Source organism: Triticum urartu, chromosome 6A, assembly GCF_056163025.1.
Source record: "Triticum urartu cultivar PI428250 chromosome 6A, HENAU_Tu73, whole genome shotgun sequence".
Lineage (NCBI taxonomy): Eukaryota > Viridiplantae > Streptophyta > Magnoliopsida > Poales > Poaceae > Triticum > Triticum urartu.
Genome location: NC_141878.1, coordinates 605,792,906 through 605,813,252, shown reverse-complemented (window position 1 = coordinate 605,813,252; position 20,347 = coordinate 605,792,906). Strand labels below are relative to the sequence as shown.

The window sequence follows — 20,347 nt, the reverse complement described above, 5'->3', positions numbered from 1 at the left end:
AGTTAATGCTAATGCACTTTACACCTATGGCACACCGGTGTAAATATGCTTCGCTTGTGGTATAGCCTGAATGTCCAACGATCTGATGACTTTAGCTCCGTGTGTATCTTTGCATATCCTCGCGTTTTCACGCTTTCACAAAATTCATATTTTGTGTGGACTTGGTTGGTATGTATGCGAATCACAGGTCGAACCTGGATTCCTCAGACTGAGTTATGGAGCAACTACTTGCAGTAGTGTCCCATTGACAAAAGCCATCTTGGAACCATACTAAGTTCATGAATGAACTATATGATTCAACATCTTCTTTGTCGCTTTAAAAGCGGCAACATACTTTACCTCTATTATAGAATACGCCACAGTAACTTGTTTGAACAAATTCCAACTAACTGTGCCACCATATTGTGTGTTACACAAAACCCTCAATTTAAATCGAAAATCGCATGGAGAAATGATGAAGACTGTATCGATGTAACCTTTTACAATGAACTCTTCATGATCTCCACTTGCGAGAAAACATGTCATCAGTGCCACTATAGTACTCAATGACCCTTTTCACTGTTGTCCCATGATCAGTACTTTTGATCACTTTGGTATCTATACTCGCAACAACTTTGGAGTATTGGATATATCTGGTTGTTTTACATACCATGGAATACATGATTAATCCAAACACAAGAGTGTCTGGAATCTCCATCATGTATTTTGCTCATCAGTGTTTTGGGACACCGAGTCTTGCAAAAACTCTTTCCATGTGACTTCGGCAAGAATCACTCCTTGACGTTTTTAATGCTAAAAGGTTTTAGCATTTTGTCAATATGTAACTTTGCTCAGCCCCATTAGGTAAATCTATCTCCATAGATCATCATGCCTAATATAAAGGCTATTTAGCCCAAGCACTTCATCGAAAAACTATTTTCAAATGAAGTCCTCATTCATGTCAAGAAATTTATTTCCAATTAACAATGTGTCAAGAACACAATGTTTTTAGAAATATTATTATGCTCCCACTTACTTTATTGAATCACAAGCATCTTCGTTACCCATTGATGAAGTCAAACCCCTTTTGACCATTTCATCAAAACACGAATATTCTAACTACATTTTGCTCTCTTCTGTCCATTGCTGGAACTCTGAAGTTTGCACACTCACTAGCATCCTCTGGACTGACAAAATACCTTGGAATGTAACACATGCAAGTCCTTGGTTTCATTTCCATCAGATGGAAATCTTTTTGTCATCCCTTGTTTCATATCTCATGATATGAAATATGTATTAATTGCTAGTTCAACCCGAACTAACTTTAAGCATCGTTACGGTGAAGCAACCTCATCGTAGTCAACTCCTTGAACTTGTATATTGCAACAAGTCGAGCTTTATGGATAAAACATTTTTGTCCGTATCAGTTTTTAGTTCCATAAAATTTGTTAAGACTCTAAGTCTTCCGAAAGGTGTATCAAGATTTTAATCTTGAAACATTTATATGGAAACTATCTCGGATTGTATTGGCATTTAGCCAATTCCGGAGTCAGGGCCCATCAACGCTTCCTTGTGTATTGTAGGTATACTGTTGTCTAACAATATTATCTCGTCTGCGCACCTGAGAGGTTTGCACGAGCCTTGCCTACGTGGTTCAGCTGCAAGTTTGACGGAAGTCCATACATTTTATTGTAGAGACTTCCGTATCAGTCGTAGTAGGAAACTCCGGAATCACTTCCAAGGTTCCTTTCCTTTGACCTGATGACAAAGATACTGGTTATCTCGTCGAGTTGCACTGTCCTCCCACTCACCTTTTGCAAGAACAATTCTCTTTAAAAGCATACCATTTTGTGGCAAAAACCTTTGCCTCGGTATAGTGGTGGGGGAATACCCAATGACTTGGGATAACCTACAAAGTAGCACTTGTCTGATTTGGAATAGGTTTGTAACCTTTTACACAAGCCCCATATTCCAAATGTTAAGAAAAGATATAACATGGTTGGGCGTACCATACCATGGTGTCATTTCAACAGACCCGATGGAGGTCTTTTCAGTGTAAAAGCCGCAGTCTCTAAAGCATCACCTTTTAAAAGGGATAATGGCATATTTATTTATGTCATCTTTGATCTTACCATGTCATAAATGGTTCAATTACATCTTCACGGACTTTCCACTTGCAGTGGTGTTCCGGGAGGTGCAAGTTATGAAACCCCTTTCACAACTCATCAGACATTCGCTAAACTTGTAACTCAAATTTTCCTTTCTGCAATCGAATTGTAGAAACATAATTTTCTTGTTACAATAACTTCTACTTCATTTTTGGAAACCTTTCGAATGAATTCAAAAGATCTAGACTTAATTCTCATCAAGTAAATATCCACATATCTACTTGAGTCATTTCTGAAGATAGATAAATCCACTACTAACAACATTTATCGGACTACACACATCAAATGTATGATCACCAATAAGTTTGTTGTCCGTTCCTTATGGCCTATGAACGGTATTCAGTCACTTCACTTTTCGGAGGAAAGTTGCAAGTGTCAGATGATTCAAAATCAAAGGACTTCAAAAATCCATCATAATGGAATTTATCCATGCGGGTTTCTCCAATGTGACCAAATGTAGTGCCACACTTGTGTGGTATTCTCTTAGTCTTACGACATTTAGCGTTAGTGTTATGGATGTATCATATTACTATCAATATTCATAACATAGATCCCACCTTGGATGGAAGTACGGCCCCTCATGTTATTCATAATACTGAACAACAATTGTTATTGTTATGAACAACTCTTTTGCAACAAACATTATGCAATGGGCTAGAGTGTATGAAACGCTAAAATGAATTATGAAAGTAAACACAGAGGTAATATATTATTATCAGTATTCATAACATACATCTCATTCATAATGAAAGTATGGCCCTTATGTTATTCATAACGTCGAACATCAAAAGTTCTCTTATGAACAACCTTCTTGCAACATACCTTATGCAAAGGGCTAGAGTTTGTGAAAACTCTAAATGAATTATGAAAATAAACCTAGACGGTAGTACACCGATGGAAGGTATAGTAACATTTACTATGTTCCCTATGTATATCTAAACCTCATTCCTGGCTAGTCCTTTAGGCCATAGTAGTTCTTACATCAAGTTGCAACAGAATGCAATCGAGCGGGTATATTTGTGATTAACTCACAATACCCAAGAATTAGTGATTAACATGTTTAATGATAATTCCCAAGAACTATATCTTGGACCAGCCTTCCATACATCAAAAACTTGTATGACATTCATACATGAGGTGGATATTCCAGTCTTCTTTCCTTTTGCCTTTATACTTCTAATAGTTTAACTTTTAGCATTTCTCCTACTCTCAGAAGAAGCACCCAACTTAAGAGTGGCGTTACCCCCGGACTTCCTAGGCGTGAAAGTTTCACTAACACCCTTCGGACACTTCCTTTCTCTTTAAGTTGTTGTTTTATTCACCTTTCATCATATGATAGGCGTTCTTCTGGATCCCTCTCTTATCAGTCAAAATGCATAGTAAACACTTTTACTAATACTTGCAAACAAACATTGCTTTGTTTGTATATGAAAATGATTTTCAGATCCATGAATATCATATAACTATCCCAAACTTTCGAAGTTTGGGTCTCATGGAAGCAAACATATTGCACTTTGACCGTAACGGAATTCTAGCTTTTGGATCGAGGGACAAGAGTCACATGATCCATAGCATAAGCGAGAGAATACCAAAGTATGCAATCGGACAAAGTCCTTCTGGGCACTCTTGAGGGCAATCCTCATATTACATTACCAACCGTAAAGTTTTAACCAGATATTTAACAGCTATTCAATTTTAACAGGGAAGGTGGAAACGCGAGCCATTATTCTACAACTATTTTCCAAATCACACTTGGACAGTGTTCAAAATTAATTGCACCGAGAATTAAACAAGTTAATTCTATAGTGCGCTCCCTCTCAAATCAATATCTCTCATAATTGATTGTGAGTGATTCAAGATCCGCATTTCAATTCAACGCCATTGATGTGGACATCACTGATGACGAGAATTTCAATTGGTGGGCAAACATGCCGATCACATCTCTATGTGACTCCTGTTCATCTTTCGATGGGCGTGTTCCGAGCTCAGGACGATCAAGCTAGAACGTCTCGCTGCGAGGTCTGACCTCACCCGCCTCACACTTCCCTAATCGTTCGTACCCATGTGGACATGGCACACCCCGAAAAGTTAGGTGCCGTGACGGTGCTACACTTGGGAGAACACTAACTACTTGATATTTTTGTGAGAGATCACCCTCATAAAAAGTGACTACCGTGCAATCAAGAAGGGTGCATCATAAGGGATAAACATCTCAGGCAATTCATAATAGCATGATATGGTATAGCCCTTTCTGACGGAGAAGTCTTGTATTTCTTCGTATTCGGCATTCGCGTCGGTGTTCACCTTCGCGAAGATTGCCACCACCTTGTCGATGCACCAGACAATATTGCTATCTCTATAGCTAATAAAATAATGCATTACACAAGGTCGACACGTAGGTCTTTTAAAGTGCAATCATATGGCTCCAGCCATCATGCCAAATCATGACACGCAGGTCATGTTAATCAATTTACATCATATAAACATCTCATACATAATCAAATTATTCTGAGCACTGCTATACCACATCATATGCACATGCAAACCCTCCTGCAAAACCAAGTTAGACGTCTCTAATCGGTTCATGCAAAAACTTGTTTTACGTGGTTTCTAAGGTTTCGAAACAAACCGAAGCTACCAACATCCATCATCAAGTATGATAATTCAAGTCGCTAGATTAACTTCGCGGGGTGTATGAAACACGAGATAACAAAATCTTGAGCCCCATACTGAACTTCGTCATACGCATGATCCCCGTGCAGATCATATCTGCATTGCCCTTTCGTCTGCGAAATTTCATCTTTCTTTTTAACTATGGTGGAATTCAATGAACTGTTAGCACTTCGTTGATCAATCAGGATCGCAGATTGCCAGAACATTGAAACTCCACCATGCTGTTATCAAGATCAGAAATATGCAAATTCCAGGGAAGCAAGAAGAATATCGGGTAACAGATTTCATCTGCTACCCGCACAAATAATTTTTAGTAATAGAACTCATCTACTACCTAATTATATTGTGCAACACCCATACATCTCTATGTATTCTAGATCGCAACCTGCATCTACGCATAACACGGCTCATGATGCCACTGTAGGGTAACGCAGCAGAAAACAAAAAAATTCGACCTACGCACCAGCCCAGGACCACGATGGAGACTGCATACAAGGTTTGATCATTTTCGTTACCGACTCGCAGCGCAGCGGAAGTAGAGTCGAGGACGATCGTCGATGCAGATCCCCGCAGCTAGGATTTACAACCTCCCAACCGCGAAGATGTATACCCTCATCCGCCACCCGGACAGCCCTCCGGGAGGCGGTCGAACAGTCCCTCGGACGGTGTCGCGGACAGCCCTTCAGGAGGACTCACAGAACTCGGACCGTCACTTGGACAGCCCTTCGGGAGGCACTCACGAACAGCCCCATGGGCACTAAGATCAAAACTACGATCTCTCTACAGAGTTGCACACATACGGTGTCATCTATCCAGCAGGGCTTTGCCGTCCAGAACTAGTTCCCACCGGAACCCAGACAGCCTTTCGGCACTACAAAACTATTTCGTGGGAGGGAGAGAGAATGCCAGATCATGCATGGCTTGTGTGAGAGAGTTGGAGTGGGGATGGAGAGCTCCTCTCCACCTCCTTATATAGTGGTGGAAGGGGTGAGGGGGGGCTGAAATTTCAGCCCACAAAACATGCACCCACCAAACAAGGAAAATATGTTCCCACCAAACATGGAGAAAACATGTTCCCTTGTCCATGGTGTTCCCCCATGGGGCCCCACATACCTCCCAACACTCTCCACCATTTGTGGGGGCTGCCCCCCACCATGGCCCCCCCCAACACTTTGTCCAGCCACAATGGGGCTGCCCCCTAAAGGGGGCGCCCCCCCCCCCCAAAAACAGCCCCCACGTAACGTGGGATCTTGTCCCCTCACGCTGGGACAAGATGTTTTCCGCGACTATTACTCCTGAAAAATTTCGGAAGGTCCCAGAACATTTTTGGCACCCTCTCAAATTATCTGGACGTGCTCCAGAACATTTCCGGTATGGTGGTTTAATTTAAAACCATCTTCGTTTACCCGGTAAACAATTCCGGTAGCTCCGAAACTTTTTTTCGGTTTTTTCTCTGGAAAAATTCCAGAAATTACCAGACCAATCTGGCAACCTCCAAAACATTCCTGGTGCTTGCCAAAACCTTTTTGGATCAATGGTTTTATCCGAAACAACTTTTCGGTTTTACCGAAACTTTTTCGGTGTTCTCTCCGGAACTTTTCCGTTGTCTCTGAAACTTTTCCAGTGACTTTCTCTCGGACTCCTTGTCTAGTATTCAGCAGATAGATGACCCTTAAGTGTGTGACCCTATAGGTTCGGTGAAGTATAGACATGACCGGAACACTTTCCGATCAATGATCAGCATCGGAGCCGTGGACACCCATACTGACCCCTATACCCACACGAATGAATATTCGAGTGAACCTCCAGTTGCCGTGTGCTATTATTGTTGCTTCGTGATATGTTACAAATACCCGAGGTGAGACATGTTGGCATTCCCGTGGATCGATAACTTGTCCACTATGCTAGTTACCTCGTTACCAGTATTGTTCTCTTTTCTCGTTACCGTGTTTCGGCATCCCTGTGATCAAATCACATTGTGTCTGGCCAGACGATGATGGATACCGTAACACCGAGAGGGCCCAGATATATCTCTCCATCGCCGGAGGAGCAAATCCCAATCTTGAGCTATCAAGTTACTTGACATACTTTTCCATGAACCCATAAGCCGCCGTAATAGTCACCCATTTACGGATGACGTTTAACAAATCCCAAAGTTCATGAAGCAAGCATGAAGAAACTCGATACTCTCATGGTCTAAGGAATCATGCAAACGTTAACCATCTTTGTGTTATTAACCATTAACTTGTGATGAATGAATCTCATAGCATAACATCAATGCGGGTCGATTCAACACAAATGTTCTTCTAACATTGTGCCCTCAAAGTTGCTGGCATAGACATGCACATGATCAGGAAAACAGAACCATCATGCAACAATTGAGCCAGTCATAGAGGCTTGACTAGGAATACATTTTACCGTTTATTATTCCACACGTGCATATGAGTCTTCCTCCGAGCCTCGTTTTATTTGCAGACTCGAGAACCACATCAGTTATAGCATGGAACATAAACCTAATTATGAACAGGGAGATAATCAATAACATTTATTATTGCCTCTAGGGCATATCTCCTGCAAATGGCCCACAAGGCCCGGCCGGCGCCCTGGCCTCACGAACCGGGACCGATGCCCCCATGGGTCCCGGTTCGTGAGTGAACCGGGATTAATGGGAATTCAGGCCTGGACCAAAGCCCTGTTTTCTACTAGTTTTGTGCTAGACGGCGGTGGCGGCCACTATGTATCACGAGTTCGAGAAAAAGCCATTTGCTTTTAGCCATTGTTGGCTCATATTGAATGGCAAGCCAAAGTGGCAACAAGTTGTGGCCGATCTGAAGGCCGGCAAGAAGAGGAATGATGGCTCAAGCTCCCACCAATCCATTGGGTTGGACGATGAGGACGACGACGTTGTCGTCGCCAATGGAAAAGCTACCGTGCCAAAGGATAACCGGCAAGTCATGTGAAACAAGTGGGAGAAGGCAAGGATCTCCCATGACGCCGCGGCTACAAAAATGTCGTCCACATGGACGGGCATTTTTTCAACAAGGGAGAGCAAGAAGGAGGAGAGATACAAGCTTATCATGGATATGCAAAAGGAGAGGATGGAGTGGGGTCGGATAAGGGCAGAGAGGAGGCTTGAAATTGAGAGGGAGAAGATCGAGTTGGAGAAGCAAGAGGCGGCGATAAAATGAGAACTCAAGAAGGCGAAGACATTTGGGGAGATTGAGCTGGAGAAGGAGAGGTTGCAATTCGCACGAGACGTGGAGGATGCGAAGATCATATTGGTGGATGAAACCTTCTTGGATGAGCATGCCAAGAAATGGTTTGTGGAGAAGAAGAAGGAGATCAACGATCGTAGGGCATTGTGTTGGGGAACGTAGTAATTTCAAAAAAAATTCCTACGCACACGCAAGATCATGGTGATGCATAGCAATGAAAGGGGAGAGTGTTGTCCACGTGCCCTCGTAGACCGAAAGCAGAAGCGTTAACACAACGCGGTTGATGTAGTCGTACGTCTTCACGATCCGACCGATCAAGTACTGAACGTACGGCACCTCCGAGTTCAGCACACGTTCAGCTCGATGACGTCCCTCGAACTCCGATCCAGCCGAGTGTTGAGGGAGAGTTTCGTCAGCACGACGGCGTGGTGACGATGATGATGTTCTACCGACGCAGGGCTTCGCCTAAGCTCCGCTACGATATTATCGAGGTGTAATATGGTGGAGGGGGGCACCGCACACGGCTAAAATATCATATATCAATTGTGTGTCTAGAGGTGCCCCCTGCCCCTGTATATGAAGGAGCAAGGGGGAGGCCGCCGGCCTAGGAGGTGTGGCACGCCAGGAGGAGTCCTACTCCTACCGGGAGTAGGAATCCCCCCTTTCCTTGTTGGACTAGGAGTGGAAGAGGGGAAGAGGTGGAGGGGAGGAAGGAAGGGGGGCGCCGCCCCCCCTCTGCTTGTCCTATTCGGACTGGGGGAAAAGGGGGCGCGACCCTGCCCTAGCCTCCTCTCCTCTCTTCCACCTAGGCCCACTAAGGCCCATTAAGTTACCGGGGGGGTCCGGTAACCTCCCGGTACTCCGAAAAAATCCCGATTTCACCCGGAACACTTCCGATGTCCAAACATAGGCTTCCAATATATCAATCTTTATGTCTCGACCATTTTGAGACTCCTCGTCATGTCCGTGACCACATCCGGGACTCTGAACAACCTTCGGTACATCAAAACATATAACTGTCATCGTAACGTTAAGCGTGCGGACCCTACGGGTTCGAGAACTATGTAGACATGACCGAGACACGTCTCCGGTCAATAACCAATAGCGGGACCTGGATGCCCATATTGGCTCCCACATATTCTACGAAGATCTTTATCGGTCAGACCGCATAACAACATACGTTGTTCCCTTTGTCATCGGTATGTTACTTGCCCGAGATTCGATGGTCGGCATCTTAATACCTAGTTCAATCTCGTTACCGGCAAGTCTCTTTACTCGTTCTGTAATACGTCATCTCGCAACAAACTCATTAGTTGCAATGCTTGCAAGGCTTTAGTGATGTGCATTACCGAGAGGGCCCAGAGATACCTCTCCGACAATCAGAGTGACAAATCCTAATCTCGAAATACGCCAACCCAACAAGTACCTTCGGAGACACCTATAGAGCACCTTTACAATCACCTAGTTACGTTGTGACGTTTGGTAGCACACAAAGTGTTCCTCTAGTAAACGGGAGTTGCATAATCTCATAGTCATAGGAACATGTATAAGTCATAAAGAAAGCAATAGCAATATACTAAACGATCAAGTGCTAAGCTAACGGAATGGGTCAAGTCAATCACATCATTCTCCTAATGATGTGATCCCGTTAATCAAATGACAACTCATGTCAATGGTTAGGAAACATAACCATCTTTGATCAACGAGCTAGTCAAGTAGAGGCATACTAGTGACACTCTGTTTGTCTAGGTATTCACACATGTATCATGTTTCCGGTTAATACAATTCTAGCATGAATAATAAACATTTATCATGATATAAGGAAATAAATAATAACTTTATTATTTCCTCTAGGGCATATTTCCTTCAGTCTTCCACTTGCACTAGAGTCAATAATCTAGATTACACAGTAATGATTCTTACACCCATGGAGCCTTGGTGCTGATCATGTTTTGCTCGTGGAAGAGGCTTAGTCAACGGGTCTACAACATTCAGATCCGTATGTATCTTGCAAATTTCTATGTCTCTCACCTGGACTAAATCCCGGATGGAATTGAAGCGTCTTTTGATGTGTTTGGTTCTCTTGTGAAATCTGGATTCCTTTGCCAAGGCAATTGCACCAGTATTGTCACAAAAGATTTTCATTGGACCCAATGCACTAGGTATGACACCTAGATCGGATATGAACTCCTTCATCCAAACTCCTTCATTTGCTGCTTCTGAAGCAGCTATGTACTCCGCTTCACATGTAGATCCCGCCACGACGCTTTGTTTAGAACTGCACCAACTGACAGCTCCACCGTTCAATGTAAACACGTATCCGGTTTGCGATTTAGAATCGTCCGTATCAGTGTCAAAGCTTGCATCAACGTAACCATTTACGATGAGCTCTTTGTCACCTCCATAAACGAGAAACATATCCTTAGTCCTTTTCAGGTATTTCAGGATGTTCTTGACCGCTGTCCAGTGATCCACTCCTGGATTACTTTGGTACCTTCCTACTAGACTTATAGCAAGGCATACATCAGGTCTGGTACACAGCATTGCATACATGATAGAGCCTATGGCTGAAGCATAGGGAACATCTTTCATCTTCTCTCTATCTTCTGCAGTGGTCGGGCATTGAGTCTTACTCAATTTCACACCTTGTAACACAGGCAAGAACCCTTTCTTTGCTTGATCCATTTTGAACTTTTTCAAAACTTTGTCAAGGTATGTGCTTTGTGAAAGTCCAATTAAGCGTCTTGATCTATCTCTATAAATCTTGATGCCCAATATATATGCAGCTTCACCGAGGTCTTTCATTGAAAAACTCTTATTCAAGTATCCCTTTATGCTATCCAGAAATTCTATATCATTTCCAATCAGCAATATGTCATCCACATATAATATCAGAAATGCTACAGAGCTCCCACTCACTTTCTTGTAAATACAGGCTTCGCCAAAAGTCTGTATAAAACCAAATGCTTTGATCACACTATCAAAGTGTTTATTCCAACTCCGAGAGGCTTGCACCAGTCCATAAATGGATCGCTGGAGCTTGCACACTTTGTTAGTTTCCTTTGGATCGACAAAACCTTCCGGTTGCATCATATACAACTCTTCTTCCAGAAATCCATTCAGGAATGCAGTTTTGACATCCATCTGCCAAATTTCATAATCATAAAATGCGGCAATTGCTAACATGATTCGGACAGACTTAAGCATTGCTACGGGTGAGAAGGTCTCATCGTAGTCAATCCCTTGAACTTGTCGAAAACCTTTCGCAACAAGTCGAGCTTTATAGACAGTAACATTACCGTCAGCGTCAGTCTTCTTCTTGAAGATCCATTTATTTTCAATGGCTTGCCGATCATCGGGCAAGTCAACCAAAGTCCATACTTTGTTCTCATACATGGATCCCATCTCAGATTTCATGGCCTCAAGCCATTTTGCGGAATCTGGGCTCACGATCGCTTCTTCATAGTTCGTAGGTTCGTCATGGTCTAGTAACATAACCTCCAGAATAGGATTACCGTACCACTCTGGTGCGGATCTTACTCTGGTTGATCTACGAGGTTCAGTAATAACTTGATCTGAAGTTTCATGATCATCATCATTAACTTCCTCACTAATTGGCGTAGGTGTCGCAGAAACTGGTTTCTGTGATGAACTACTTTCCAATAAGGGAGCAGGTACAGTTACCTCATCAAGTTCTACTTTCCTCCCACTCACTTCTTTCGAGAGAAACTCCTTCTCCAGAAAATTTCCGAATTTAGCAACAAAAGTTTTGCCTTCGGATTTGTGATAGAAGGTGTACCCAATAGTCTCCTTTGGGTATCCTATGAAGACACATTTCTCCGATTTGGGTTCGAGCTTATCAGGTTGAAGTTTTTTCACATAAGCATCGCAGCCCCAAACTTTAAGAAACGACAACTTTGGTTTCTTGACAAACCACAGTTCATAAGGCGTCGTCTCAACGGATTTTGATGGTGCCCTATTTAACGTGAATGCAGCCGTCTCTAAAGCATAATCCCAAAACGATAGCGGTAAATCAGTAAGAGACATCATAGATCGCACCATATCTAGTAAAGTACGATTACGACGTTCGGACACACCATTACATTGTGGTGTTCCGGGTGGCGTGAGTTGCGAAACTATTCCGCATTGTTTCAAATGTAGACCAAACTCGTAACTCAAATATTCTCCTCCACGATCTGATCATAGAAACTTTATTTTCTTGTTACAATGATTTTCAACTTCACTCTGAAATTCTTTGAACTTTTCAAATGTTTCAGACTTATGTTTCATTAAGTAGATATACCCATATCTGCTCAAATCATCTATGAAGGTGAGAAAATAACGATACCCGCCACGAGCCTCAATATTCATCGGACCACATACATCTGTATGTATGATTTCCAACAAATCTGTTGCTCTCTCCATAGTTCCGGAGAACGATGTTTTAGTCATCTTGCCCATGAGGCACGGTTCGCAAGTACCAAGTGATTCATAATCAAGTGGTTCCAAAAGTCCATCAGTATGGAGTTTCTTCATGCGCTTTACACCGATATGACCTAAACGGCAGTGCCACAAATAAGTTGCACTATCATTATCAACTCTGCATCTTTTTGGCTTCGACATTATGAATATGTGTATCACTACTATCGAGATTCAATAAAAATAGACCACTCTTCAAGGGTGCATGACCATAAAAGATACTACTCATATAAATAGAACAACCATTATTCTCTGATTTAAATGAATAACCGTCTCGCATCAAACAAGATCCAGATATAATGTTCATGCTTAACGCTGGCACCAAATAACAATTATTTAGGTCTAAAACTAATCCGGAAGGTAGATGTAGAGGTAGCGTGCCGATCGCGATCACATTGACTTTGGAACCATTTCCCACGCGCATCGTCACCTCATTCTTAGCCAATCTTCGCTTAATCCGTAGCCCCTGTTTCGAGTTGCAAATATTAGCAACAGAACCAGTATCAAATACCCAGGTGCTACTGCGAGCATTAGTAAGGTACACATCAATAATATGTATATCACATATACCTTTGTTCACCTTGCCATCCTTCTTATCCGCCAAATACTTGGGGCAGTTCCGCTTCCAGTGACCACTCTGCTTGCAGTAGAAGCACTCAGTTTCAGGCTTAGGTCCAAACTTGGGTTTCTTCTCCTGAGCAGCAACTTGTTTGCTGTTCTTCTTGAAGTTCCCCTTCTTCTTCCCTTTAGCCTTTTTCTTGAAACTAGTGGTCTTATTGACCATCAACACTTGATGCTCCTTTTTGATTTCTACCTCCGCAGCCTTTAGCATTGCGAAGAGCTCGGGAATCGTCTTACTCATCCCTTGCATATTATAGTTCATCACGAAGCTCTTGTAGCTTGGTGGCAGTGATTGAAGAATTCTGTCAATGACGCTATCATCCGGAAGATTAACTCCCAGTTGAATCAAGTGATTGTTATACCCAGACATTTTGAGTATATGCTCACTGACAGAACTATTCTCTTCCATCTTGCAGCTGTAGAACTTATTGGAGACTTCATATCTCTCAATCCGGGCATTTGCTTGAAATATTAACTTCAACTCCTGGAACATCTCATATGCTCCATGACGTTCAAAACGTCGTTGAAGACCCGGTTCTAAACCGTAAAGCATGGCACATTGAACTATCGAGTAGTCATCAACACGTGACTGCCAGGCAGTCACAATGTCTGCAGTTGCTGGCGCAGGTGGTACACCTAGCGGTGCTTCCAGGACATAATTTTTCTGTGCAGCAATGAGGATAATCCTCAAGTTACGGACCCAGTCCGTGTAATTGCTACCATCATCTTTCAACTTTGCTTTCTCAAGGAACGCATTAAAATTCAACGGAACAACAACACGTGCCATCTATCTACAATTAACATAGACAAGCAAGATACTATCAGGTACTAAGTTCATGATAAATTCAAGTTCAATTAATCATATTACTTAAGAACTCCCACTTAGATAGACATCCCTCTAATCCTCTAAGTGATCACGTGATCCATATCAACTAAACCATGTCCGATCATCACGTGAGATGGAGTAGTTTCAACGGTGAACATCACTATGTTGATCATATCTACTATATGATTCACGCTCGACCTTTCGGTCTCCGTGTTCCGAGGCCATATCTGTTATATGCTAGGCTTGTCAAGTTTAACCTGAGTATTCCGCGTGTGCAACTGTTTTGCACCCGTTGTATTTGAACGTAGAGCCTATCACACCCGATCATCACGTGGTGTCTCAGCACGAAGAACTTTCGCAACGGTGCATACTCAGGGAGAACACTTATATTTTGATAATTTAGTGAAGGATCATCTTATAATGCTACCGTCAATCAAAGCAAGATAAGATGTATAAAAGATAAACATCACATGCAATCAATATTAGTGATATGATATGGCCATCATCATCTTGTGCTTGTGATCTCCATCTCCGAAGCACCGTCATGATCACCATCGTCATCGGCGTGTCACCTTGATCCCCATCGAAGCATCGTTGTCATCTCGCCAACAATTGTTTCTACGACTATCGCTACCGCTTAGTGATAAAGTAAAACAATTACATGGCGATTGCATTGCATACAATAAAGCGACAACCATATGGCTCCTGCCAGTTGCCGATAACTCGGTTACAAAACATGATCATCTCATACAATGAAATTCAGTATCATGTCTTGACCATATCACATCACAACATGCCCTGCAAAAACAAGTTAGACGTCCTCTACTTTGTTGTTGCAAGTTTTACGTGGCTGCTACGGGCTTAGCAAGAACCGTTCTTACCTACGCATCAAAACCACAACGATAGTTTGTCAAGTTGGTGCTGTTTTAACCTTCGCAAGGACCAGGCGTAGCCACACTCGGTTCAACTAAAGTGAGAGAGACAGACACCCGCCGGTCACCTTTAAGCAACGAGTGCTCGCAACGGTGAAACCAGTCTCGCATAAGCGTACGCGTAATGTCAGTCCGGGCCGCTTCATCTCACAATACCACCGAACCAAAGTATGACATGCTGGTAAGCAGTATGACTTATATCGCCCCCAACTCACTTGTGTTCTACTCGTGCATAACATCAACGCATAAAACCAGGCTCAGATGCCACTGTTGCGGAACGTAGTAATTTCAAAAAAAATTCCTACGCAAACGCAAGATCATGGTGATGCATAGCAACGAGAGGGGAGAGTGTTGTCCACGTACCCTCGTAGACCGAAAGCGGAAGCGTTAACACAACGCGGTTGATGTAGTCGTACGTCTTCACGATCCGACCGATCAAGTACCGAACGTACGGCACCTCCGAGTTCAGCACACGTTCAGCTCGATGACGTCCCTCGAACTCCGATCCAGCCGAGTGTTGAGGGAGAGTTTCGTCAGCACGACGGCGTGGTGAAGATGATGATATTCTACCGACGCAGGGCTTCGCCTAAGCTCCGCTACGATATTATCGAGGTGTAATATGGTGGAGGGGGGGACGTCACACGGCTAAAATATCGTATATCAATTGTGTGTCTAGAGGTGCCCCCCTGCCCCCGTATATAAAGGAGCAAGGGGGAGGCCGCCGGCCTAGGAGGTGTGGCGCTCCAGGAGGAGTCCTACTCCTACCGGGAGTAGGACTCCCCCCTTTCCTTGTTGGACTAGGAGTGGAAGAGGGGAAGAGGTGGAGGGGAGGAAGGAAGGGGGGCGCCGCCCCCCCTCTCCTTGTCCTATTCGGACTGGGGGAAAAGGGGAGCGCGGCCCTGCCCTAGCCTCCTCTCCTCTCTTCCACCTAGGCCCACTAAGGCCCATTAAGTTACCGGGGGGTTCCGGTAACCTCCCGGTACTCCGGAAAAATCCCGATTTCCCCCGGAACACTTCCGATGTCCAAACATAGGCTTCCAATATATCAATCTTTATGTCTTGACCATTTCGAGACTCTTCGTCATGTCCGTGATCACATCCGGGACTCCGAACAACCTTCGGTACATCAAAACATATAAACTCATAATATAACTGTCATTGTAACGTTAAGCGTGCGGACCCTACGGGTTCGAGAACTATGTAGACATGACCGAGACACGTCTCCGGTCAATAACCAATAGCGGGACCTAGATGCCCATATTGGCTCCCACATATTCTACGAAGATCTTTATCGGTCAGACCGCATAACAACATACGTTGTTTCCTTTGTCATCGGTATGTTACTTGCCCGAGATTCGATCGTCGGCATCTTAATACCTAGTTCAATCTCGTTACCGGCAAGTCTCTTTACTCGTTCTGTAATACGTCATCTCGCAACAAACTCATTAGTTGCAATGCTTGCAAGGCTTTAGTGATGTGCATTACCGAGAGGGCCCAGAGATACCTCTCCGACAATCGGAGTGACAAATCCTAATCTCGAAATACGCCAACCCAACAAGTACCTTCGGAGACACCTGTAGAGCACCTTTATAATCACCCAGTTACGTTGTGACGTTTGGTAGCACACATAGTGTTCCTCCGGTAAACGGGAGTTGCATAATCTCATAGTCATAGGAACATGTATAAGTCATGAAGAAAGCAATAGCAATATACTAAACGATCGAGTGCTAAGCTAACGGAATGGGTCAAGTCAATCACATCATTCTCCTAATGATGTGTTCCCGTTAATCAAATGACAACTCATGTCAATGGTTAGGAAACATAACCATCTTTGATCAACGAGCTAGTCAAGTAGAGGCATACTAGTGACACTCTGTTTGTCTAGGTATTCACACATGTATCATGTTTCCGGTTAATACAATTCTAGCATGAATAATAAACATTTATCATGATATAAGGAAATAAATAATAACTTTATTATTGCATCTAGGGCATATTTCCTTCACATTGGAGGCGGCGAGGGCGGCTGCGGCAGCGGAGCAGGCGGCCAGGATGCATGCGGAGGAGGCAGCCCGGATGCAGGCGGAGATGGCTGCCCGGATGCAGGCGCAGATGGCTTCTCAGGCGGAGCAGGACAAGCTGGACGAGCAGGACGCATGGACGAACTCGTCCGGCCAGTGATCCGACAAGCACCACTTGTCGGTCGGACATTGATTTTATTTTGGCATGTCCGGTTTGTTGAACTATGATTTTATTTGCTTTTGTTTTGAACCGTTGAATTCGGACAATTTGTATCGGATGATCGACGTGCATGGATTGCATGGATTTGAGATTTGCATTTGAGGTATGTGGATGCACGGAGCGAAATATGAGGGGCCGTCCGGATGAGTCCGCGGGCGTATAGCGGGCCGGATTTGCCCAGTCCGGCTGTAGATGCTCTAAGAACCAAGGTTTATCGAACCAGTAGAACTTCTAGACTAACAAGATAAGCAACACTTGGACACAAATAAAATAAAATACTTGTGCCCAACGTGGCAAGAGGGTTGACAAACTCCTTGTCTTGCTAATTATAAGATTAAAAGCAAAAAAGATAGATAGTGGTTAACTGAAACAACAAAATAAAAGAGGTAAATAAAGATGCAATTTCGTCTACACAGTTTTCTCCTCCAAAGAAAAGGGATAAGCGAACGCCTCCGCCCTTCCGGCCCTCCCCCGGCGACGCCCTGCTCCTCCGGTGGCCCCTAGTTTCCTCTGCTCTTCCCCACCCCGGGTTTAGCACGCATCCCGCACGAATCCATGCGTCGCCCCCGAGTAGCAGGCAGCTCGCCGGACCTATTCATGCCACCCCTGCCGACCTGAGGTCCACCACTCCAGGTATGGCCTCCCCTCTAACGTCATCTGTCTCTCATGGCTTTTGTCTCCCTCTACCCCTCCATCCTTCATTTCTCTATTTTGTCCAGCTTGTTCAAAAGATTCAGACTGTGCAGCGTGTGACTTAGATTGTGTGGATATACATTTAGCAAGTGGTTCGGATTGTTCAAAGATTGATGTGATTCAGATTGTTCAAAGATTGATGTGATTCAGATTGTGTCGAAAAATTTAGTTTGTAGCTATGTACTGTTGGTTGGTACTTGAGAGTTGGGGTATTGGACCTTGCCGTATAAATAGTGGAAGGAGAAGGTCTGCAAGTTTTTTCTTTGAGACCTTGCTGTTCTTGAGAGTTTGGTACTTATTCTCCCTGCTTTGCTTTACGTACTAATTGTTGCGGTCATTTGTTAGCTCCTCATTGGGTGACACGTTTGAAATTATCTGCATTTTCAAATCTCCATGTCCATTTATTTAGTGCAAGTGTCTTTAGAGCAACTCCAACTGGCCGACCCAGACGGACAGACGGCCCACTTTATACACGGGTCAATAGGTGCGGCCAATAACATGGACGCATTTCATATTTTGACCAAAATTTATAGAAATGAAAACATACACGAACACCGACAGAAGTCCATTCGCCCGTTAATTCAGCATAAGAAACATTAATTAAAAGCATAAATAAAGCCTAGATCTAGTGGCCGCCGTGGGTCAACTGAGAAGCAAGCAGCGAGCATTATATTACGTACACATTGTTGGTACCGTGGAACTTTTTGTGGTGCTCAACAAGTGAAGCATTGCAGCCGCATTCTTTCTTTCTTTTCCGTTTTAGCTCCGTCCGTCCGTCCGTCTCCCATCATCATCATCATCATCATCATCATCATCATCATCATCATCTTCTTCTTCTTCTTCTTCTTCTTCTTCTTCTTCTTCTCCTCCTCCTCCTCCTCCCTTGCTTTTCGTGCTTCAGTTCAGTTCAATAGCATCACTTCTGGCTGGGCTTTTCCGCCCTTCTGTTCGGACAAGATGGAGTGCACCGCTCTTGGTTTCTTCTGTGTGGATGGTAGGTGCACGCCGACATCAGAGGATGCCTACCATGGTATTTTGGTTTCCTGCTCGATCTACTCTACTCTTGATTGGATGATAATTCTGGTTTCTTCTGTTTTTTTTTTGGCGCAGTGGTTATAGCCGCCGTAATCGTCGTGCTCATCGCCCTGACGGTCTTGGACAGATGCGCCAAGTGGCTTATTGCCATTAAATCGGCCAAGGATCACGTGACGAGGAACGCGACGGTCGAGAGGTTCGTGCTGGAGATGGCCGAGGAGAAGCCCATTCGGTTCACGGCGGAGCAGCTCGCAGGGTACACGCGCAACTACTCCGTGCGCCTCGGCGCCGGCGGCTTCGGCACCGTCTACCGAGGCGCGCTCCCGAATGGCCTCGCCGTGGCCGTCAAGGTGCTCCACCCTGGCCTCGACACGAGGTCGTCCGGGGAGCAGTTCATGGCGGAGATGGGCACCATCGGCCGGACGCACCACATCAACCTCGTCAGGCTCTACGGCTTCTGCTTCGACGCCGACGCCACGCGCGCGCTTGTCTACGAGTTCATGGAGCACGGCTCGCTCGACGACTACCTGTCCTCCGCCCGCAGGGCCGGCGGCGTCAGCATGCCCACGGTGGCCGCCGTCGCCACCGGCGTCGCCAGGGGCCTCAGGTACCTCCACGAGGAGTGCCAGCACAAGATCGTGCACTATGACATCAAGCCCGGCAACGTCCTCCTCGACGCCGCCCTCACGCCCAAGGTGGCCGACTTCGGCCTCGCGCGCCTCGTCAGCCGCGCCGACACGCACGTCTCCCTGTCCTGCGGGCGCGGCACCCCGGGCTACGCCGCCCCGGAGGTGTGGTTGGAGCTACGCATGACGGAGAAGTGCGACGTATACAGCTTCGGCATGCTCCTCCTCAAGATCCTCGAGCATGCTAGTAACCACGACGCTGATGCCGCGCCCGAGAGCAGCCGGCAGTGGTTCCCAATGGCCGCGTGGACCAGGTACGAGGCAGGCGAGCTGATGGAGCTCGTGGTGTCAACCGTCCACCATGATGATGATCCGCGTTGCAGAGAGCTGGCGGAGAGGATGTGCAAGGTGGCATTCTGGTGTGCGCAGCAGCGGCCATCGGCGAGGCCGTCCATGAGCGCGGTGGTGAAGATGCTGGAGGGCGAGACGGAGATTGCCCCGCCGCCCAACCCATTCCAGTACCTCATGGAGATGGCCAACCTGCGGATGGCAATGGCGAGCAGCTCTGTAAACACGAGCAACCACATCATCTCCTTTTGATTTTGAACACACCCTTCACTTGGTGTATAGAATTTGATCAAGTTTATAAAAAACAATAATACTGTGAACATTAACACTAATCAGTATATAGGATATGCAAATATTTGATTCAGTGATAGTAAATTTCAATAAATTTATCTATTTTGATAGCTCAGTACTTTTGCAGAATACTGCAGTTTTTCAGATTACCATGGTTTTAATTACAACGAGGTGTTTAGCTGCCCCTAACAACAGTGGTTTTAAAACTGCAGTATTGACT

At 44.7% G+C, this 20,347-nt stretch overlaps 1 protein-coding gene across 1 annotated transcript; it reads left to right on the top strand.

Moving 5' to 3' along the window:
* Positions 1 to 18,656: 18,656 nt before the first annotated feature.
* Positions 18,657 to 20,088, top strand: LOC147967210 (G-type lectin S-receptor-like serine/threonine-protein kinase At1g34300). Its single transcript, XM_087531069.1, has 2 exons — positions 18,657 to 18,821; positions 18,938 to 20,088. Exons 1-2 carry the CDS (start codon positions 18,785 to 18,787, stop codon positions 20,086 to 20,088), a joined length of 1,188 nt encoding a protein of 395 aa, XP_087387195.1. The 5' UTR covers positions 18,657 to 18,784.
* The last annotated feature ends 259 nt before the right edge of the window (positions 20,089 to 20,347 follow it).